This window comes from Eretmochelys imbricata, chromosome 2, assembly GCF_965152235.1.
Source record: "Eretmochelys imbricata isolate rEreImb1 chromosome 2, rEreImb1.hap1, whole genome shotgun sequence".
NCBI classification, from domain to species: Eukaryota; Metazoa; Chordata; order Testudines; family Cheloniidae; genus Eretmochelys; species Eretmochelys imbricata.
The window spans coordinates 123099808-123124410 of NC_135573.1; the positions used below are offsets into that span (position 1 = coordinate 123099808).

The 24603-nt window shown below is 41.4% G+C and overlaps 1 protein-coding gene across 1 annotated transcript in view; it reads right to left on the reverse strand.

The window, feature by feature from the left end:
* The window catches only part of LOC144260144 (glutamate decarboxylase 1-like), a 47062-nt gene extending 24930 nt beyond the window's left edge, over window positions 1-22132 (reverse strand). The window contains exons 1-7 of the mRNA XM_077808704.1: window positions 21980-22132; window positions 15814-15856; window positions 10008-10142; window positions 7337-7579; window positions 6270-6360; window positions 1200-1312; window positions 53-168 (exon numbers count right to left, since the gene is read on the reverse strand). Coding sequence (XP_077664830.1) covers window positions 53-168; window positions 1200-1312; window positions 6270-6360; window positions 7337-7579; window positions 10008-10142; window positions 15814-15856; window positions 21980-22132 — 894 coding nt within the window. The remainder of the gene's footprint in view (window positions 1-52; window positions 169-1199; window positions 1313-6269; window positions 6361-7336; window positions 7580-10007; window positions 10143-15813; window positions 15857-21979) is intronic.
* Between the last annotated feature and the right edge of the window lie 2471 nt (window positions 22133-24603).

Sequence of the window (24603 nt, forward strand, 5' to 3'; positions counted from 1 at the left end):
ATCTAGCACAGCCAAGCTATTTTACATAGACATACTATAATTCTGTACTTACATGTTCAGAAACAAACAGTGCAATGTGTGGAAGTGCTGCCATGCCTTTGGTTTTAATCTCAGGAAACCGCTTATAACGAGCCACAAGAACACTGTAGAGGTTTGATATGGTCCCACCTAACAGCATGAAAAGGAAACAAATATTTCTGCTTTGGATTGAATAGCTTATTCCTCCTGGGAATTTAAATTTTACATCATTGCATCATAGGGTCAGATACTCAACTAGTATGAATTAGCATACCTCCATTGGCTTAATTTTGATTCCTTAATGACCCAGCAATTTGCAATTCACCAGCTGACTGCCCATTTTGACTGCAGGATATGTGTATAGAATACCAGTCAAATCTTGGCCATAGAATTTTCTCCCCACCATTTAATCCCTTGTGCACTTCTCCAGGCTTCCACAGATTTGATGAGATTCACCATTAGGCATCCCAGTTTGATGGACCTCTTAAGATTCATGCTTGTCAGGCAAATTTGATTGCAAGTCTCCTCTTCTTTCCCCCAACCCACCATGTCCTAGTCCCAAACAGAAACAGAGGGAATTAAAAAGAAAAGGAATACTTGTGGCACCTTAGAGACTAACCAATTTATTTGAGCATAAGCTTTCGTGAGCTACAGCTCACTTCATCGAATTAAGGAGCTTGATTCAGAATTGTCCAAATTCTCATTTCTGAGAGGTTCATTTCTTTCTCTATTCTTATTGCATCACTGTACCAGAGGGTGCTTTCTGAGAATTAGCTTGATGTAAAATTGAATTCGGAGAAGCTTTGTGGATTTTTATTCTGAGAAAGTTTTCACTGTCCTATAACATTGCAGTAACCTTCTTCTTCTTCTTTATCCTGTCATTTTTTATTTACATGATTGCTATTAACAATATTTTGAAATTATAAATAGTGTTTTAAATAATTTAACCATATTATTACAAACTGCAAAAAAGTTCAGTTCAAGATTGCTTTTAGATTAAAGGGAAGGTTCAAGTTGCTGCCTATTTTATCTGAGCTACTTTGCTCATCCCTAAAACAAACCTAATGCAGTTTTCATATGGAGCCTGATCCAAAAGTGAGTGAACTTAATGGAAAGACTCTCATTGATTTGCTTGGGCTTCAGATCAGGCCCATGGCAAGGGTATTTTCCTGTCTACTTACCAGGAGAAAATATACCATCTGTTTCCATTTCTCCCCATCCAACCATTTCATGCATTTTCTTGAGAAGGATCTCCTCCATGACAACGAACACTGGAGCTATTTCATATGTAAACCTAAAATATGTTTTAAAAATAATAGCAACAGGCTGTTTTCAGAAATGTATTTCTATTACACAAAAGAGGCACAAAAGGAAATGAGACAACAACTTGATTTAGGAATGATCTAAAGGGTGAGATTAGACTAGCGGCCTCCTTTCCTTTTTTCTTCCCCATTACCTTCTTCTTTCTCATTCCACATAATACCCATTATCTGACTATACATTTAGGATGTGAAAATGTTCAGAGAGGATATATTTTATCTACCCTGAGATTATATTTAAAAAGTAAATACATGAGCCAGTTCTCCTCAAGTCTCTCATAAAGTTATTTTGCATGTTACTGTGGTGTGAAACTGAAATACCTATCATTTTACACACCCATCTTTTCTACATTTGCCTTAAATCAGTGGGGAATGCCATATTTAAATTTGTTCCCAAATTCTAGAAAGCAATATGTAGTGTCTGTTACTAAACACTCAGCATGTGCCATTCCGCAGCAATTGTGTTTTCCTGCTAAGCCAAACACAGAAGGATACTGTGATTACTGTAGATACCTGAGGTGATGAAAGTAGAGTCTTTAATTGTGCCCACTGAATCTAGAAACAGTGTTCTAGATTCTGTCTCACTTACATTTCTGTAACTGTTGACTTCATGGGATTTATCTGTTGTTTGCACTGGGATGGCCCAAAAAATCACAGCTCAGCTGATTAAAATATTCTAACATTTCAGGGTCATTCCTCAAGTGAATTTTGCTTGAAACTATAACATGAGACTATGTTACACTGTCTGTTTATTATTACAGCACATCTCAGGGGTGCTTTCTAATGTCATGTCCTGAGCACAGAGTGAGACAAAGCATTTAGAAGATTCCCCAGAACCATGTATAGATGTAGAGCCAAATCACGGCCCTGTTAGATACTGGGAAGCTGCTGTGGTGGAGAGCTAAAGGAAAATATTTGTAGATGGAGTCGGAGAAGGCTCTCAAACCAAAGCGACCAGATCGTGTGCAGACAGTCAGGAAGCCAGTGCTACAAGAGCAGACAAAGGACTAGAGAGAGAGACACAAAGGCCGCTTATTACTCACGCACTCTCACCCGAATGCACAATTTATATATGACTTCAAACCAATTTAAAAGAAGTGCATTCCCAAAACTTCCTAGTCACTCATGTGAGCATTTATATGACTCTTAAAAATACAAAGGAAGGGAGGAAGAGCTATAACTGACTTAATTTTGGAGTGGCACAATTTTTATCTGGAAAAACTGAATTACCTAACAAGCTTAAACAAAAAAAAACAAAAAAAAATCTGGTGGTGTAGCTCCACTATTCACTATAGACCTATTAGACCTCCAGCTAAAACAGAAACAATTTTGACTGAACCAATTTTGACAGCTCTTAAATTTAGTTCAAAATGTCCAAGTGAAAGACTATCATCTGCAGTAACCAGCCAGGATAATTTTACCAAACTACTCACAGCTGTCTATGCAGTTTCCACTCAAGCATCTCCATAAACACCCCAGCTTTGTTGTAATAGAAAACAACAGCAGGAATTTACTTTGGGTGAAAGAAAACTGGGCTTACACTTTCCAAAAAAACAAACAAAACTAAAACTGCAGTCAGAGTTCTACATGCCTACTTTTAACATGTGCAATGCTCCATGCACGAACAAGTTTGACTGAAGTACACAAATTTAGGCTAATGAATGTAAACTACATTTGCATAGCAGACTATCAAAGTGACAAGCCAGTTAATAATAAATTAGTGCTTGTCTAGACCGTGATCCAGCAAAACACGTAAGCACATATTTAACCACATAGGTAGTACCATTCCAGTGGGGCTACTCACATAGGTAATGTTAAGCAGATGTAAGTGTTTTACTGGATTGCATCCATAGTGTTTTTCCTAGGCAGATCTGAAAGTACTTTCCAAAGATGGGTAAGCATTATCATCCCCATTTTTTAGACTATCAGATACATACTTTCTACTGTATTACCCCCAATTGGGATAGCTCAGTGGTTTGAAATTGGGGATTGGACTAGATAACCTCCTAAGGTCCCTTCCAACCCTGATATTCTACAAAAAATGAACCTGATCCAGTATATGTGATTAAATATATTTGTAAGCTGCAAAGGGTTAAGATGTTACTGTACACTGTCATTCTGAAAAAGAAAAGGAGTACTTGTGGCACCTTAGAGACTAACCAATTTATTTGAGCGTGAGCTTTCGTGAGCTACAGCTCACTTCATCGGATGTTGTACACTCAGCGTGCTGGAAATGGCCCAACTTGATGATCACTTTAGATAAGCTATTACCAGCAGGACAGTGGGGTGGGAGGAGGTATTGTTTCATGATCTCTGTGTGTATATAATGTCTTCTGCAGTTTCCACGGTATGCATCCAATGAAGTGAGCTGTAGCTCACGAAAGCTCACGCTCAAATAAATTGGTTAGTCTCTAAGGTGCCACAAATACTCCTTTTCTTTTTGCGAATACAGACTAACACGGCTGTTACTCTGAAAACTGTCATTCTGCACACTGTCTCCAGCTAATCTTTCCTAAGGAGTTATACAATGCATGTTCTTCTGAAATTTCTCCACAGAGATGTGTTCCAATGTTCTTGTGGATAGTAAAAATCTGCTAGGACATTTTATTTGGGAAATAGAGACAGAAATACAGTGTGACTGAAAGCTGTTTAGGTGCATTGTTCATCTCTGTGGACACTAGTCTCTGTTCCAGTGTCTTTAATAATGTTGTCCTTTCAGAAAAGAAAAGTTTGATTATTTTCCCTCATTACATTATGAACTGCACTGAGCTGCATCCCTTAGAATGTATGTCAGGAAATTATGAGTGTAGGACACTTGGTTTTAGGCACATGAAAGGTACATTGGCTAACTCTACCACCTCCATTCTTCCTTTCTAACCTCCCTACAGTCAGTCTCCAGGAGGTGCTCCCCCTTTGGCTTTGTGATGTCTTTTCAGTAAGTACATGCACTTTATGGCTTAAACCTAGTGCTTTTCAACCTCTCCTGTCTATCAAGACCACACAATCTACTCCACATATTCTCCACAGATAAATCATCTTCAATAATCCCCTGAAGGCCTCTGCTTCCACCTCTCATTCTCAAAAACTGTCCCCTAGGTCCCAAAGCTGAACAAAACCTTTTTGTCAAAACTTTTTTTTTTTTTACACAAAAATGATTTTTCAGACTAAATTAATTTTCATTTTGGTCCAAATTATTGTAAAAAAAATAGAAACTGATTTTTTATATATATATGCTGAAAACTGGTGTTGCTTTTTAAAACCAAAACCATTTTTTAACAGATTTTTATTTGGGGGTATTGATTTTTGTTGAAAAAAACCCTAAACTTCCCCCCCTTTCTCCACCCACAGAAAATTTGTGATGGTGGGGGTAGGGGGTAGAATTTTTCAGAATTCACTGTGACAAATAGATATATATTTCAGTCAACTCCACTAGATCTTTTATCTCTTCCAGGAAGTATCCAGTTCTCAAATTCATTTTCTTAGCCAAGTTTCTCTCTCTCTCTCTCTCTCTACCTTCCTTTATCTCAAACACTCACCCTTAATCATTTACACTCCTTGCAGAGTAATATACAAAATTCTTACTAGGATTATTAAATGATACAACAAAAATAAAACAAATTAGAGTTTTAAAAGTTCACTATAATTGTTACAAAGTCTTATTTTATTGGAAAACGTGGCCAAATGTCCAGGTTGAAAATCTTGGAAGTATATGAATCAAATTTTCCAAAAACCACTTCTTAGTGTGCAGCTGCAACTTGATGCACTAAAAGCTTTGTCCATGCTTTCCACTCCCAACATTTAGCATGCTCAATCCATGTATTTACATTTATAAACCAGGGAGTTGAGCATCTAATTACCCATTATGCAAGTGCCAATTTAAGGTTTTGTGTTCACTAAGATGTCTTGGGTGTGCCAAAAATATTTGAGGGAACAGAATTGTACATGCCAATCCAGAAGTCTGGTTTGAGGTCCCTTTGAAAATATGGCAGCATGTGCCAAAATGAAGGACTGAATGGCCAAAATGAACAAGTTTCACAAAAAAAAGGAAGATTTTGCTGTGTTATGGTTATGCTGAACATTCTGCATATACTTAATTTCATTGTGTTTTATTTCAGAAATTCTTCTAGTGAGAATCTGACAGCTCTGAAATTTTGTTATATTTTGTTTAATTCTAATAGAATCAATCAGCTTTAAGTTGCGGTTGGGATTTCCTGGGAACCCCTCTGGTAGAGGCTGTGGCAGAAAATCAGTGCATCCTTTGGTTGACCTAGCCGTGTTCTCTCCTCAACAGTCATTTTGGGGCTATATTGGTCAGCTATGAGCTCCCTAGTGGAGCAGGGGATGTGTCCAGACTGTGTCCTAAAGTCCTGCTCCGGAAATTTTCCAACACCAGAGGCCTTGCACTGTTGGTCACGTGGCTGTAACCTGGGACTGAATCTAGTTCTGTAACATTAACAGGGATTTAGTGATTTTGAGTTCCCATTGTTCAATGCTAATGTGTTTTGCAACCGGGGAGTTGCATTTGCAAGTGAACTATATTATTCCCTCTACTCAGTACATCTGTGGATGTTTTATCCCAAAATAAGCCTGGATAATTAGGGGCTCTTAAGTTAAATTAATTGGCTGATAGTTTTAAGACTGGTGTCTGCAGTATGCTCTGCTTGAAAACAACCAGTGAGTTTACATCCAGTGCAGGCATTGTCACTTTGCTGTGCAACATGGTATATCTACCTCAGTTGTCTGTAGTGCATAGATCCCTGATACATAGCCAACACTATTTATTCAGGTGTTCACTCACTTGTTTCAAAAATGGGCAGTTTGTGCTTGTTTGTTTTCAAATAGGCACTTTGCATTCCAGAAAAGTAGTAAAAAAGTGGCTGGCTTTTGTTAGTATTTAACTTGTAACCAAAGACTGGGATTTACAGTACATACATGTTTGTATTTGCAGTAGCTGACAGCCATTCACCAGCTAGTCCAACAATGTCAAGGCCACTGGAGAGCTGGTTGAAGTAGCGAGGATGTCCTAAAATGAAATAAAAATAAACCAGAATTTGTGTAAGAGACAGAAATACATTGTTCTTCAGCTCAGTCCCCAGTTAACTTGTGCTGACAAGAACAGTGAAATCAGTATGGAGAATAAGTGTCTCTTTATGTTAATGTTGGGGAAAGAAGCCTTCCTTAAAAATGGGTCTGAAGTTAAACATAGGACATTCAAGTCTTTATTGAGCAAATTAAATAAACTACATTTCCCAGTTAAGTAGCTTACTTTCTACTAACACCAGAATTCAAATAATTCAAGACAACTGGTCCCTTATATTGGAATGTGGGTAACATTTTCAAAAGCATGTAGGTCAATAAGATTTATGTGCTTTAGAGCATTTTTCCATTTGTGATCAAAACCCTTTTACTATTCTGAACCAACTGTCTCTAAATCTGAGGATATTTTTGAACTCAATGTGCTATCCCTTAAACCTCTGTACATGCCAAGTCAATTCACATCTAAAAAGGTGTTAAAAATAAATGTACATGGTTGGAAAAATTGTCTAAATATTTTAGAAACCTCCCTAGTGTCATGCACTGCAAAGGGGAAAGAGAACAGAAAAACAAACAAAAATATTCAGCCCTGTCTAAAATGTTGTCAGTTCCTGTACATAACCCTCTTTAATGAATAATTACATTAAATTATTTAAATAAAGAATTACATTAGTGAATAATTCATGAAAGTGTTAACTGGTTCTCTTGAGGAAGTGAATTCTCACCCCCTTGTTTCTTACTGTATCAAAACAAGTTGAGAACAGAACAATACGCACCCTCCCACTCCCCACTGGAAATGCAGGGTAAGGAAAAAAATATTTAAGGAGTTATACGAATCCGGCAAAACTAAGAGTCCTGGACAAATAGATTCCAGTATGGAGAAATATCAGATCCCTAAACAATGCTTTATATGCCTGTAAAGATATGAGACAGATACATTTTTGCTGTGGGGGACACTATGTTACCTGTTTTAACTCCGTATTTTAAGGCATCCCTACAGTCAACAAGTATCTGTTCCAAAGGCTCTGGCTGATCACGCAGCTCCAAGCTGAACCCTTCCAAGCCTTCCAGAAGCTGATGGGGGTGATGAAAGTCCAGAATTTTACTGTTCCCATCATAGGTTTTTTTAATATAATTCAGGAGAATTTCTACCACTTCAAGCAGGAACTGATCTGTCAATTCCTCACCATTCCTAGCAGGCAACAAGTCTAGGAAGAAATCAAGGGAACATCAGTGTAATGTTAACAAGTACTCAGGAGTCAGGTTGGTTGGAGACACTGCTTTTATTGACTTCACAAATGCTCTGTTAAGCCTCACCCTGCATAGGCTTCTGGGAATATCCAGTTCCCACTGAACATGCTCAGATCTAGTTGCTTCCATCGTTGTAACACATTGTGGTGTTCAGTGAGCATTCAGACCCAGATCCTCCAAGGTATTTAAGAGATTAATTGCCACTGAAATTACGGAAGTCTTAATTGTTTATTTTGAGGAAGTGAATCCTCACCGCACTGGAAAATCAGTAGAAGTTAAGCTCTTAAATACCTTTGAGGATGTGAGCTTAAGTGCATAAGGTGCTTGGGAAAGTTCTGCTTTATTCGGTGACCATTTCCAACTGACTGTGCATAACAACAACAACATGAACTTCTAGGGAGCGCCCCACCCAGACTCTTTTTCTAGGAAGCTCAGCACAGTCCCCATTACCACATTACATATTCCTACTATTATCATATAAGAGCTTAGCACATTAACCCTTTTGTAGCATTCACGGTATGTTGCACTTCTATAGCACCTTTCGTGTGTGGAGCTCAGCACATAGATGCAGATAGTGGGAAAACAGACATTTTGCTCAGTGACCCAGCTCTCTAACAAGACCTTGAAGGGCCAATTTGGATTGGAAGAGGCTAGAAGGGCAGGGATGACTTCCTACTGGTACAGAAAGGAGATTTACTATGTTACTGTTTTCAGTTTGATTCTCAGATCCAGAAGACCACAACTCCCTCACAGTCTGCTAGTGACAATGCAACTGATAGGATCAACATTTCCCTCATTCTCTTCCCCCTGGAAAGCAGGGGCAAGATCATCCATAAATCCTTGGGTCTCTGCCTCACCACCATGATGAAAATACCCCTTGAACCCATTCCCTTGTACTCAGTGGCCTGTGAAGTAGGAAGAGAGAAACTCCCAGGTCTTCATGGGAGGGATAGCCCAGTGGTTTGAGCTTTGGAGCCTGCTAAACCCAGGGTTGTGAGTTCAATCCTTGAGGGGGCCATTTAGGGATATGGGGCAAAAATTGGGGATTGGTCCTGCTTTGAGCAGGGGGTTGGACTAGCTGACCTCCTGAGGTCCCTTCCAACCCTGATATTCTATGATTCATTGAGCATGGGCAAAAATCCTAGTGGCTTAGCTACCCCTCCTTTGATCTATGGGTGGGGGCTACAGGAACCCTTGGTTCCTCCTCAGGGTGCATGTGTGTGTGGTAGGGTTGCCAGGCATCTAGTTTTCAACAGGAACACCTGGTCACAAAGGGACCCTGGCAGCTCCGGTCAGCACCACCGATCAGGCTGTTAAAACTCCAGTTGCTGGTGCTGCAGGTCTAAGGCAGGCTAGTTCCTAAGTCTTCTAGCACCACACGCTGCCCCCAGCCCGAGCACCGGCCGAGGGGGCAGTGCCTGTGGGTGAGAGCAGCGTGCAGAGCGTCCTGGCTCCACCGCCTAGAAGCCAGACCTGCTGGCCACTTCCAGGGCCCAGCGTGGGGTCAGGATAGGCAGGGAACCTGCCTTAGCCCTGCTGTGCTGCTGACTGGGAGCTTTCCGAAGTAAACCCGTGCCCTAACCCCAAGTCCACCCACCCCCCGCCACAGCCCTGAGCACCCCCCAAACTCAAAGCCCCCTCCTGCACCCCCAACCCCTCATCCCTGGCTCCACCTCAGAGCCTGCACCTGCAGCCCAGAGCACATAGCCCCTCCTGAACCCCAACCCCCTGCCCCAGCCTGGAGCCCCCTCCCACACCCTGAACCCCTCATTTCTGGCCCCACCCCAGAGCCTGCACCCCTAGTTAGAGCCCTCACCCCCTCCCACACTCCAACCCCCTGCCCCAGCACAGTGAAAGTGAGTGAGGGTGGGGGAGAGCAAGCCATCAGGGAGGGGGAGGGAGTGGGGGGCGGGCCCTAGGGGAAAGGTGGGGGGCCTCAGGGAAGGGGTGGGGCTAGGGTGTTCAGTTTTGTGCAATTAGGAAGTTGGCAACCCGTGGGGTGAGGGGGAATTGCTGGTTCTTGGCCTATCAATGTGGTGGAGGGAGGAAAAAAAGGGGGGGAACTTCTACTATCAGTTTTGCCTGCTGGCTTTATTTAGGAGATATGTTACCAGATTTATGAAGATTAGAGAGAATGAGGAGTAGAGAGGGAGAGATTGGGAACAGAAAAGAGAAGACACTTCATCTTCATTGTCCTCCACCTTTCCCCACTTGTCATATAAAATGTGGTCATCAAGCTGAAACGTGACACATCTCCACAACAGGCTGTTTAGAAACAGGGAATTGCCCCAAGAGAAACACCAGACAGGATTTGTTGCCAGCAAAAGGAACAATTATTGAAAGGGTTGGTTGTTCTGTTGTTTTGGTTTTTCATATTATACTTACCTGATGCATAAATATTTGAAAAATTATCCACAAGTCTCTCAGATTTAGTGTCCTTTTCCTTCTCTTTGCCTTCTTCCTGAAAGCTAGAGATATGTTTCTCTCTCAGCTGAGAAGGTTCAAGATGGACCTGTTCATCTGGGAAAATGACATCAGATTTAAAAAAGAAAATGGCTTTAAAGGATTATTTGCAATATAGGAATTGCCAGACCAGATCAGACCATAGTCCATCCACTAGTCTAGTATTCAGTCTGTGACAGTTGCCAGAGTCAGGGTTTCAGAGTAACTGCACCTGTATCCCCACTCCAAGGTCCACCCAAGGAGTGTCCAGTCAGTCATCATAGCCCAGTAGGGGCCCTAGTAGGCCCAACTCTTCTGCAAGGCGTAGGGCCTCCATTTGACAGAATATCCTGTCTATTTACTGGATCAGAAAGAAGACCCTAAGTAAATTTAAATGCAGCCTTTTTGTATCATAAACCCTTCTCTGTTGATCTCTGGAAAACCCAGTTTGAACAAGTATACACAAGCCTCCCCAGGGGGGTGGTACTTTGAAGTATTAGCAAATTGAGTGATTCACCTTAATTCCCTCACCGCCACACACTATTTTTGGTTCCTGCAGGAGTTGTGATAACCCTTCCCCACCTGAGTTACATAAAATGCCTGGCCCACAATGATATATAAACCATTCATAAACTTGTATTGGCTTGCAGTATCTGGCACAGTCATAAGCAGGTGCATCAGAGGAAAGTACAAGAAGCCCAGAGAGGAAATTTCCTCCTACAATAATCTCCATGATATAGTGGCTGGATTATTCTCTGAAACATTTATCCATTATATTTTATGCTATCTAATAAAACTGGATTTTCTCATTATCCTTATAAACATCTAATCCTTTTCTGAACCCCACTTGGGTTGGGTTCAATAATATCTGGTGACAAAGAGTTCCATGGATCCCTTTACAAGTCTCTTTAAATCCCTCTTTCTGTGTGATTTATCTGTCCCCCTATGAATATATTGTTCTGCCTAACTACTGTCAAGGATGGCACATTAACATAGAGATTTACTCTTTCTAATACACATAGAATAGAGGTGGACACCCTTCCAAATCATCCTGGCAGGTTATCTTTTGGGGCCGACTTTGATACAAGGGGATGACTTGTGGGATAATGTGCTAATCAACGTGAGAAACGATCAAAATGTGGCCTCTAGCTATTCACCTACTATTTTTTTAAACATTTAACAAACATTTAACTTCCTTTGACAAATGCTTCATACAGCCCTTCAAGCTATTACTTCTGGTCACCCTAATTTCAAATTCTGACAGATGCTTACCTAGCACATTTCCCCTATTCCTGAGGTTTTCCTAACAGAACCTCTAAAAAGCATTTCCAAAGTATCTAAAATCCTTATGGTGCATAAGGTAAGATTCATGTCAAAAGTTTGCCAGTGCAAGCCAAACAAAATAGTTGACTTATGAAGGAATTTGCCCGGGGGAAAAAAAGGAGGGAGGCCCACATGATTTAACCTATCTGACTATAAAGCTAACTTTTCTTTTGACTTCTGTCTGCACACACTCTGGAAAGAATCTGGACTTGGAGATGGATTTTAAAAATCTCTGATTGCCAATGTGGTGTGTCACAGGAGTTAATTTGACATTTAACATCTTACTTAGGTAAACTGCCACCATAGCTTTGCAACTTTGTCTGTAGCATAATTAACAATTGTCACTGCGCTAAGGCACTTATTTAATTCTTTTTAAAGTACAAAAGCTAAGTCCTAGACTGTGTTTAATTATCAGACTGAGCTAATGCTTAAAACAGCGATCCAGAGAGGCAATTAAATTAGAACAAACCTTATATTAATCAAATAGCCATCTGTTTAGTTTAATAAAAGGAGGTTGTCAAGGTTCCTTCCCCACTCTGAACTCTAGGGTACAGATGGGGGGACCTGCATGAAAAACCCCCTAAGCTTATATTTACCAGCTTAGGTTAAAAACTTCCCCAAGGTACAAACTATTTTACCTTTTGTCCCTGGACCTTATTGCTGCCACCACCAAGCATCTAAGAAAAATAACAGGGAAAGAACCCACTTGGAAACATCTTTCCCCTCAAAATCCTCCCAAGCCCTACAGCCCCTTTCCTGGGGAAGGCTTGATAAAAATCCTCACCAATTTGCATAGGTGAACACAGACCCAAACTCTTAGATCTTAAGAACAATGAAAAAGCAATTAGGTTCTTAAAAGAAGAATTTTAATTAAAGAAAAAATAAAAGAATCACCTCTGTAAAATCAGGATGGTAAATACCTTCCAGGGTAATCAGATTCAAAACATAGAGAATCCCTCTAAGCTAAACCTTAAGTTACAAAAAGACACCAAAACAGGAATATACATTCCATTCAGCACAACTTATTTTATCAGCCATTTAAACAAAACAGAATCTAACGCATATCTAACTAGATTGCTAACTAACTCTTTACAGGAGTTCTGACTTGCATTCCTGCTCTGGTCCCGGCAAAAGCATCACACAGACAGAGAGAACCCTTTGTTCCCCCCGCCCCCACTCCAGCTTTGAAAGTACCTTGTCTCCTCATTGGTTATTTTGGTCAGGTACCAGCGAGGTTATCTTAGCTTCTTAACCCTTTACAGGTGAAAGGGTTTTTTCTCTGCCCAGAAAGGATTTAAAGGTGTTTACCCTTCCCTTTATATTTATGACAGAGGTGCTTTCTTATTTTGGTTGTTGGAATGAAATGACTGATTTACCTAGGCTTTTATTAAATTAATTTTCTTTGATGTGATTTGGGGTTAATAATTGAGGGCAGCATAAAATACAAGGATCCATGTTTGTTTGTTTTTTTAAAGATAGAAATAATTGAAGCAAATACACCACTTTTCTCTCATTGCCCTAGTGCAGTATGGTAATAGGCATAATGGGCACCACAGCTCTTGCTCACACATGTTGGATCGCCTTTGCTCTCAGTGTTCTCTGGTTATGTGTTTCAAATGACAACATTAATAATAATAATCAGACATTTGCTTAACCAGAACAGCAAAACCAAGGCAAGAAATACAACTATGAAATGCTGTTGTTTACATGCAAAAAGAGGTCAACAGGTGAAGTCCTTGGAGACCCATACACACAGTGTCCCTAAAATGGATATGGGAATTTCTTCCACTCACAAAGGCAATACATACTAGTCATACAGGGAACAAATTAATATGAGCTGGACTGCACATAGTCACTGACTGGACAATCATCAGACAGTAATTTACAGTCATGCTGGAGGGAATTTTTAATTCTTGTTTTTCCTTTTCAGTTCAGAAGCAGACTCTCGTTACTATTTTAATTCCATGTTTCGTATTTAAACAAAAAAATGTACTTACATCAAATACAGTTATAAGACTTGATATTTGAACAACAACTTCTAATTTTGCAGTGCTGTTTTGCATGCACAAACAACAGTCACATGTCTAACTGCACTATTGTGCCTAAAATTAGACATTACCAGGTAAACAGCTAACAATTTAAGTGTTCAAAATGCACCTGCAAAACTGAAGGCTGGGATGAGGCCTCTATTAAGGTTGTGCCCAGTACTGTACTCCTTACTCCGTTACTACCAATGTCTTATGATGTGAAAGGCTCATAAGGCTCACCTGAGTGAAGACTCATAAAATATAAACCTATCTGTATTTTGTCGAATATTTTTTCACTTAAACCACAGCCTAAAGACTAAAAGTAGCAGACATAATTTTACTTGTACAATTGACTGCTCAGTAACTATGCAGTGTTCTAGCCACCGTCGATCCCAGGATATTAGAGAGACAAGGTGGGTGAGGTAATATCTTTTATTGGACCAAGTTCTGTTGGTGAGAGAACACAGCTTTCCAGCTTACACAGAGCTCTTCAGGTCTGGAAAACTTACTCAGAGTGCCACAGCTCAATACAAGCTGGAAAAGATAGTTTAGCGTAAGTAATTAGCACATTTCAAGGTGAAGTTGGCATAACTAACCACCCCCAACAAGCAGTGGTAGCTATATCAGCGAGAGAGCGTCTTCCACCAACATAGCGCTTTCCACGCCAGCACTTCTGTTGGTGAAGCTTATGTCAGTCAGGGGTGTGGTTTTTTCACATCCCTGACTGATAAATATTTTACCAACAAAAGTGCTAATGTAGACATAGCCTCAGTTTCCAAGACCTGAAGAAGAGCTCTGTGTAAGCTCTCTCTCTCACCAACAAAATCTGGTCCAATGACAGATATTACTTCACCCACCTTTTCTTACCAATAACTACAAAGATAACATATTTTCCAGTGGGTGTCTAACAACGTGCCAATTTTACTTATGATGGAAATGCACCAATTGTTCTAGTTAACTAAAATAAGTATTAGCAATTTATATAACTTCAATATCTGTAGTATTCCCTTGATAATTCCTATACATACAGTATTTTAGGTGATACCAGGACTCCAATAATTGCAGAATTTGCAGTGTTTAAAAAGCAAATATTAGACATAATGAGAAAATAGCATGCGTACTTTCAGTCGGAATAACTGTTTCAACACAGGTAAAATCAAATCTTCATTGTAACTTAATTAAATAATAAAACACCCTCTTGTTTTTCTTTATGCTAATGTAAAATGATAAAAGATCACTGTGTTCTGCTACTGAATCCTCCACAGAACTTAACTGTTCTCTCTAATGAATAAGAAAATATTAATGGGATTCCATTCACTTAAACTATGACTGTCCTTTTGATACAAGTCAAAGCAAAGCAGTTCAAAAGTCTGACCCATTTGCTTTTCTGTGTTATCTCTCCATCGTTTACACCAATATTGGGGCAAGGACTATCTTTTTGTTTTGGTAATAGAGGATTAAGCTCTATATACTCTAGATGTATTTTGAGAAGATAGCTTTCTTCTTATACCCATTTTATACCAGTGCAACTACATTGAGTTCACAGAAGCTACTCCCAATTTGCACTGGTGCAAATGCCACCAGAATCAGCCGCAGAAATTATGCCTCCGAGTTTACGGGATATTTTCTCAGTACATATTTTGAATGTGATCGTTAGTGTGGAATGGGCTGCTGTACGGCATTATCTTCTGAAACACTCCTGATTTTTTCTTTTAAATATGATTAACCACTAGACAACTAAAGAGAATGAATGTCAGGAGAGAAAGCAAAGATGCAGAGTATAAGTAGAGACTTAATGCTTATTTGTTCTCTTCTATAAGCAGTAAAGTTTAACATCCTAATGAACTGAACACTACTTTGGGAAAGAGGGGTAGAAATTGTTTGGTTTTGCCTCAACATATCAAGCATGTAATAACTTTACAAAAAACACCTCTAATTTTTACTATCCTTTCTTGAGACACAAAAACACTGCTAGTTACCAGCTTCCCCCTCCCACCCCCTTTTTGGCATGAACAAATAATATATCAAACTCTATCACGGAAATGTAGTCATCCCTCTTCTACATTCTCTTCTTCCTCATCATTTCATTGTATCACATCAGACAGCTATAAATCAGACAATTAAAGGCATGATTCTAAACTCACTGAAGTCAGCTGGAGTCTTTCCATTGACCTCTAAGGGGTATGAAACAGATCCATATTTGTATTCTTTCCCAGAGAAGGCTATGCAGTGATAGTTCCATTTCCCTGTGTATAGCTAAAGTCATATCAAAGACTGTCTCACTTTTTAAATTGGTTACCTAAACAAACTTTATTCTGATTTTTAAAATTTATATGTATATATAATTTCATACTCAGCCATTCAGCGAAGAGATTATTTAAAGTCATCTTTGAACTTACTTGTCTTGTTAGCACCTGTCCTGAAATCCATGTCTATGCTTCTCTGAAGAACAGCACAGCACAAGAAAATACACGGAGCAATAAAAAGTACAATTTCGCAAAAAAAAAAAACCCAACAAAACAAAAGCAAAATATGTGTATTCGTCAAACTATGTGCAGCTGAACTGATTTGTCACAGATACAGATTTATCTGGTGTTTATATTCTATGTATTGCTCAGAGTTTCTGGGCGTTCCTACTAGTTAAACTAAATGGGAGGGGCGGTATGATTTTTCTCCCCCTCTCTCTCTTTTTTTAAAGTAGCTAGCACCAGTTTGTTTTTAAAGCAATAACCATCTTTTTCAAGACTTCCTTAGAAACCTCTAATATAATTAAAGTAGTTTGCATGCCTGCCAAAATTTCCCTTTAATATTTTCAACTACTTTGTGTATCTGTGGCCCAATCTTGAAAGGTGCTAAGTACCCTTAGCTTCCATTGACTTCAATAGGAATCAAGGGTACTCAGGAACTTGCAGGATCAATTCCTTGCTCTGCGGGACTTATGGGACTCTCTCGTTGATTTTGCTGTGTGGGGGGAAGAGAAACTGAAGCAATGTGTGTGCAGTCCAGTATTAGAGCTGCCATTGAAGATGGAATTTGTTTTTTTAATTTTCACCTGAAAATGCTAACCTGTTACTCAGATGTGACCATTCTCACCAGCTGTTTGCACTTCTTCCTTGTGGTTTCCTCTTTCTTCAACTCAAAAGCGTAGAGCATGAGTTTCTCTTTTAAAACGAAGCAGAGAAAGACAGGAGTTACTATTCATCTTATTTGAAAGTGCTCTTGGTGCTTTGAAAAGTCTTTAATCTAACATAATTGAGGGCTGAAATCTTGCATTAATCTAGTCAAGCCCCACCCCATTTTACTTACCTGTAGGCTTATGAAACTGTGGTGGGTGTCTCTCAGTCTTCTCTCTGGCTAGCTGCTTTCTCTTCTTGCCAAGCTAGGACTTCTCTGAGGACAAGCTGTGTGCTTAATTGGGACTGGGGGATGGTTTTCGTAGGGTATAACTCGTTTAATGCTGGTGGAGATTTGTACCACAACGAGTCCTGCAGCAGAGGGACTCTATCATCAGGTGATGGAGGTAAGCGGGTCTCCAAGTGTGGAGGCTCCAAAAATGACAACAGATTTGATGCAGAGGGAGAAGAGTTGATGCATGCTCGGGCTGCAGAGCCAAAGTCTCCTCCCCTGACTTTCTGCTTTATTGGAAATTGAGACTCAGCTCCTGGTAGTGGTCTCAACCTAGGCTCCACCTAACTGAAAGCTTGCAGGCAGGCTGTTTAAGTAATTAAAAAAAACACTTTTTTAAAAATGAAAAATCCTGGCGTTGTCCATCCCAGAGCAGATCCCATCTACTATCTCTCATGATTCTACATGTGTCTCTCTTGTTATTGTCATGGTGGATTGTCCAGGCAATTGTGGATATTAGTAATATACAGAGCCCTACCAAATTCACGGCCATAAAAAATACGTCACGGACAGTGAAATCTGGTCTCCTCCCATGAAATATGGTCTTTTCTGTGCTTTTACCCTATACTATACAGATTCTACAGGGGCAATCAGAGTTTTTCAAATTGGGGGTCCTGACCCAAAAGGGATCTGCAGGGGGGTTGCAAGGTTATTTTGGGGGGGGTGTCACAGTATTGCCACCCTTACTTCTGTGCTGCCTTCAGAGCTGGGTAGCCAGCCAACAGCCGCCACTCTCTGCCAAGCACCCAGATCTGAAGGCAGCACCCCGCCAGCAGCAGTGCCAAAGTAAGCATGGCAATACCATACCATGCCACCGAGGGCCCAGCTCAGAAGGCAGCAGCACAGAAGTGAAAGTGGCCATACCATGCCATGTCATCCCTACTTCTGCGCTGCTGCTGGTGGCAGCTCTGTCTTCAGAGCTGGGCTCCCGGCCAGCAGCCGCTGCTTTCCAGCTGCCCAGCTCTGAAGGCAGAGCTGCCGCCAGCAACAGGATAGAAATAAGAGTAGCCGTACCACAACCCCCCCCTACAATAACCTTGCAACCTCCCCCAACCCCTTTTTGGGTCAGGACCCCTACAATTACAACACTGTGAAATTTCAGATTTTAATATCTGAAATCATGAAATTTATGATTTTTAAAATCCTATGACTGTGATATTGACCAAAATATACTATGAATTTGATAGGGCTCTACTAATGTATGATGATAGACCTCTTCAGTTATTACCTTACGAATGCTTGTTTTGATACTGGTGAGCGAGGCTAAAGGGCTGTGCATGAATGACCAGGGCAGTCTCATTACTGGCTTTATTTAACTCTATTCTGTTGAGCCTGTATACCTGCTATACTTGCTTATATCAGTTATATGTAAGAATATAACAAGTGGGATTAAGGGAGTTTCATATATTCCATTTTCTAAGGTGGCTGGCAGGCAGCAATTTCTATTGCCTCAAATGGACATCCACAAATTCACAGGAAGCTGCTAGACATTCTAGTTCAGTATAATGGTATACCACATTTTTTCATTCTTGCTGAAATATCTTCCACAGACAATATCATGGTCAAAGTTCATATTTATTAGGTTTGATGTCTTTGAGAGGTGCTTTTGTTCTGTCATAGTTTCTGTTTCCTGTATTGGGCAATGTCTTGAACACAGTAGAACCTCAGAGTTACAATTTATGAACCAGATTTATGAACTGACTGGTCAACCACACACCTTATTTGGAACCGGAATTATGCAATCAGGCAGCAGTAGAAACAAACAAAAAGGCAAATACAGTACAGTATTGTGTTAAACAAAAACTATTGAAAAAATAAAGGGAAAGTTTTTTTAAAAAAATTGACAAGGTAAGGAAATTGTTTCTGTGTTTTGTTTAATTAAAATTAAAATGGTTAAAAGCAGCATTTTTCTTCTGCATAGTAAAGTTTCAAAGCTGTATTAAGTCAATGTTCAGCTCTAAACTTTAGAAAGAACAACCATAACGTTGTGTTCTGAGTTATCAACATTTCAGAGTTATGAACAACCTCCGTTCCCAAGGTGTTCACAGCTCTGAGGTTCTACTGTATGTAGTCAGTGGTGTATTAATGCCTAGGCCAACAAATGTGCAGGGGCAGCAAATTTAGGCTGCTTCCCCTGGTGCAGGTTTGTGCCCTCTGCCCCCTCCCCCATTCTCTGCCTCCTCCCTGCCCCTATTGGTCCCCTTCCCCAAATCCCTGCCCTGGCCCCTCCTCCTCTCCTGAGCACACTGCGTTCCCCCACTTCCCCTCTCCTTTGCGAAGCTGTTTCATGCACAAGCACTGGCAGGGAGCGAGGAGAAGCAGGATCCGGAGGCGCGCTCAGGGGAGGAGGCGGAGGCGAAGTGGAGGTGAGCTGAGGCAGGGAGCTGCTGGGGGGGGCGGCAATTATTTCAGGGCTTAGGAGTGGCAAAATCATTAATCCACCACTGTATGCAGTAGTATACAAAAGATACAAGGATAGCATGCCCTTGTGGCAGGGTTCATTTTATTTCATCATTACAGATAAGTTTAACTAATCATACTAGCTAATGCTGGCCCAAGGATAGAGTTGGAATCGTGCAGAAAACATTTGCGAGGTTGTGGTTTGGTGACTGCTCAAAGTAGAGTGTCTTCAGGGTTTTTTGTTTGTTTGTTTGTTGCTATGCTGAAGAGATCTTTTTTAGAAGTGATGTGAAAAAGTTCCCTGCAGTTTCCACTTTACAAAATGGTGTTTGAAGAATCATGGTGTCCAGCCACACTTCTCACACTGTTTGAATGAAGAGCACCCACATTTGAGTGGTTTGTATGTGGCACCCTCAATTTTCATGTTCCTTGCACTTGGAAGAAAAAGCTACTCTAACTCCTATGCTGTAGAAGGAGAGGAAGTAAGGTCAAATCAATGTATAGTACCTGGCATAAGCTTTGCTCTTGTTGTCTGTGTTCTGTCCTAGTGCTGGTTTTGTTTTACAACCTGTTCCTGTTACACTTGGGGGAAAAAAGGGTTTCTGGTTGATTTTTTGTTATTGCTCACTTTACCCTAATTTTAATTAGGTAAGATACAGGTTCTGTTTTTGTTTTTGTTTCCAATAAAGGGTACAGATTATCGAGAATTTTAGTTGCTGCATTCAGTCATGTCTTCATATTTAAATATCAGCTTCATTGAACATGTCTACACTGCACTGGAATCTATAGTGCAAACTAAGTTTACAAGATCCTGTTTCAACATACAATGTGGCTAGTGTAAATTGTGGATGGATTCTTTGGGAGTGGGCCTCTTGTCAGTTGTTTTTGAGTGAAGTTCAGCAATCTGGAGAGGATCAACATAGAACAGGTAACTTATAAAAAGTGGCAATCCTTGTCTCTTACTTCCTGGCCACCTTCCTGTCAACTTCCTTTTGTTACTTCATATAAAAGCAAGAGAGGAGCCAGGGAAAGAGGAAGCCTATTTCTTAATTAGCTCAATTGATTGCTGCTGGGCCACACAGTGTGTTCTTTTCCACCTTTTATTGCTCTGGGAAAGGAGAAGATGACTAGCTAGATTTTCTGCACAACTATATAGACCTGCTGGGTGGGTTACCAGACAGGCTTCTCAAGGTCATTTTGAATGCTTTTGAACTTAATTGAGGCAGGTTGTGCAAGATCCAATGAAAAAAAATGTGATAAAGTGTGGCAAAAAGAGGTAGACAGACCAGTATGGTTTGATCTCACTGGCTTTTAGGAATATGTTTAATGAGGTTGAGGCAGTCTCTGAAAGTAGTGAAAGAGAGCAAGAATGACTGGATGGAAGATTTGTTTCTGAGATCACATATGAGACCACCTAAAGAAGCTACGCAAGTACTGTCATGAAATCTACCATAAGAATGGGGAGGTAGGCAAACAGTCTTTCTGTAACATGAAAATTGGAGTCCAGAATCCAGGACTTTCAGGTCTGTAAATGCAAGTGTTGATGACAAAGGGAAGCTGAAAATGACATTCTGCTTTTTAGATATTTCTTCATAGTGAGACAGGTTGATTCTGAACATCTCTGAGTAAGCAGGATATGTAGGTATTGCAGAATAAGTATTAATGACTACCCTGTGTGCTTATGGCTACATGAATAATAAATCTGGTGGGAAACAAAAATACTGAAAAAAACTACTTTGCAGTATATGAATATAATTAGTTTTCTGCTTCTGTTTCTGCACCTTAACAAAGTGTCTAAAAGGGTTAACAGGCCAGTGTAGCTCAAATTGTGAATGTGTCAAAATAATCACACTTTCTCAGTAGATCTGAATAAAATGAATGATGATTACTAATTCATATTTTCTGCCCTAATGCATATTCTTGGATTGCAACCTTTAAAAGATATTGCTGAAAGCCCTGTACCTAGGACATCAACATGGGGGCAGGACGGATGGGTTAGACTGCATGACAAGAGGGGCAGTTGTGCTTGCCTTCAGAAGTTCATATAGTTAGTGAAAAACAGTCTCAGCCAGAAGCCTCTTTAAAAACTTTATAGTTGTGAAATCAGGAAAAATAAGTTACACATTTGTGATCATTCAATATAAACCTATACAAGCATTCAAAACATTCAAACATTCAGAAATATAAAAGTATAGCTCTTAACATGAAATTGCTGTTATGTAAAGATTGTTCATAGAAACTTGAAGTCTTCTTGGATAACAATATCTGAATTCTTCTTCAAAGATTTCTAGGTCCAGTTGTGAAGTCACTTTTGTATGACAGGAGAATTAGTTTTCTCTTACTTTCATTGAATTGATTGCTCATGCTCATCCTTTAGTGAGGCAAAATTATTTCCAAACAAGAAAAGGAAATCTCACAAGCTGCAGTTAATGCTCCAAACAACAAGACTGCAATTGACACTTCAGAAACAAATTGGAAAGACTCTTTTCCTTGGCAGCATCTAGAACAGTGGTGGGCAACCAGCAGCCTGTCAGGGTAATCTGCTGGCAAGCCTCGAGACAGTTTGTTTACATTGACTGTCCGCAGGCACGGCCGCCCGCAGCTCCCAGTGGCTGCGATTCTCCATTCCCGGCCAATGGGAGCTGCGGGTGGAATTCCTGAAGCAAGTTGTTGGGGGCAGGAGGGTTGCAGAAAGCAGGCTTGTCTCCCACCACATGCCTAGTCTAAGCGACAGAAGAGGCTGTTGATAGACTCCCTTACTTCACGTGAATCTCCCTCAGAGATCTCCAGGAAACTCTCGCGGAGACACTGGGCAATCTGCTCCTGCAGGTTCCTCAGCAGAGCTGCTTTGTTACTTGTCCCATTAATGGTAACTTTCCCACGCCACTTTGCTATCATGGAGGGGGAGACCATTGCTGCACACAGGCGAGCTGCATAGGGGCTGGGGAGGAGGCCGCTGGCTTGGAGAAGACCCTCCCTTGATTCCCTGTTCACCCTCTGCAGTGAGATCTTCCATAATGATCACATCCTGTAGAAAGTGTGGGGACAGGAATGATTATCAGGCCCCCCCTACAGTGATGGCTCTCCCCAAGAGCCGTGTGCCCAGTGCACAGCAGGGTCCGGGAAGAGTGATTTACCCTGACCCTGCAGCTACTCACCATTTTGGGGGTCTTGTGGCTCATGTGTGCTTGCCTGGGGTTAGCCAATTAGTGACAGGTGTGTGAGTACTGGCTGTGTTTTAAAGCACTGAATCAGTGTTGTCTGTGTTGCAAACAATACTGCTCCTATAAAATGTTGCATTTAAACTTCACAGAGATGACCTTGGGAGCCCAGCCTCCCTCTTTGCTAGCGGTGGCGGAACGGCTGCGGAGAATTAGAAAGCGGCCAAGGAGAACTAAGGAGGACTTTCTCTGTGAGGTTATGATGCACTCCGCTGCCGAGAAACAGCAACTGAAGGAGTGGCGGGACAGTGAGAAGAGGGACCAAAAGGAGAGTGTGGCACACCAGAAAGAAGTCACAGAGCGGCTCTTAAACATTATGGAGTGCCAAGTGGACACGCTCCAGGAGATACTAGCTCTTCAAACCAAGCAAAAAACTCTTTCCCATGTGCCCCCCGCACATACACACACTGCCAACACACTCGTATCAACCTCTTGGCTCCAGACTCTACCCGCATCATTCCACTCTGCCCCCCTCACAGTCCAGCACTGCAGACTCCCACTACCCACTGCAGTCAAAGACCCATCCCTCTGCAGTTTGACCCTGCTGAAGTACAGCACCTGCTGCACTGTATGCCAAAGGAGAAGGTTGGGTATGATCCCTGGACATAAACAAATCTGTAGCTGTCCCTGGACCCCTCCTCCTCTTGAGACCTTCGCTTCCCTCTTCCCCTCCCTACTGATGAGTTTGTTTATTTGACTCTCTCCTCCAGTTGTCGTCTTTTAATAAAAAGAATTGTGGTGGTTTGAAAGCAATCTTTATTCTATTAAGTGAAAGCAAAAGGAGCACTGCAAAGCAACATACAATTATGTTAAGGCCCCTTCTTGCATCATGTGCACCAATCACCTCCTAGCATTACAAGCACTGCAATATCAAGCATAGCAACAAATATTAGTCACTTTCAGCTTCAAATTGCTGCCTCAAGGCATCCCTGATCCTTATGGCGCTGCACTGTGCCCCTCTAATAGCCCTGCTCTCTGGCTGTTCAAACTCAGCCTCAAGGCACTGAGGCTCTGCAGTCCAGCCCTGAGTGAAGCTTTCACCCTTCCCATCACAAATATTATGGAGCGTACAGCACGCTGCTATAAGCATAGGAAAATTGTCATCGGCAAGGTCCAGCTTCCCATACAGGCATTGCCACTGGGCTTTTAAGCAGCCATATGCACACTCAACAGTCATTCTGCACTTGCTCAGCCTGTTGTTGAACTGCTCCTTGCTGCTGTCAAGTTGCCCGGTTAATGGCTTAATGAGCCACGGCATTAAGGGGTAGGTGGGGTCTCCCAGGATCACAATGGGCATTTCGACTTTCCGTGGTGATCTTCTGGTCCAGGAAGAAAGTCCCTGCTTGCAACTTCTTGAACAGGCCAATGTTCCGAAAGATGCGTGCATCGTGCACCTTTCCAGACCAGCCTGCATTAATATCTGTGAAATGCCCATGGTGATCCACAAGCACCTGGAGAGCCATTGAGAAATGTAGTTGGTGGTTAGGTAGTCTGGTGCCAGAATTGCAATGTGTGTGCCATCTATCGCCCCTCCGCGATTAGGGAAGCCCATTTGTGCAAAGCCATCCACAATGTCAAGCACTTTGCCCAGAGTCATGGTCTTCTGGAGCAGGATGAGATTAATGGCCCTGCACACTTCCATCAACACGACTCCAACAGTCAACTTTCCCACTCCAAACTGGTTAGCTACCGATGAGTAGCAGTCTGGAGTAGCCAGCTTCCACAGTGCAATCACCACACACTTTTCCTGCAACAGGGCAGCTCTCATTCTCATGTCCTTGCGCTGCAGGGCTGGGGTTAGCTCATCACACAGTCCCATGAATATGGCTTTCCTCATGCAAAAGTTCTGAAAGCCACTGCTCGTCATCCCAGACGTGCACCACAATGTGATCCCACCACTCAGAGCTCGTTTCCCAAGCCCAAAAGCGGCGTTCCACTGTGGTCAGCACCTCCGTGAATGCCACAAGCAATCTTGTGTCATAGCTACTACACATGGCAAAATCAATGTCGCACTCCTCTTGCCTTTGTAGTTTACGGAATAACTCCACTGCCACTCATGACGTGTTGGTCAGAGCAAGCAGCATACTGGTCAGCAGTTCGGGATCCATTCCTGCTGCCCGAAAGAGGCAGGGTGTGCAGTAGACAAACTGCTGAAAGATGGCG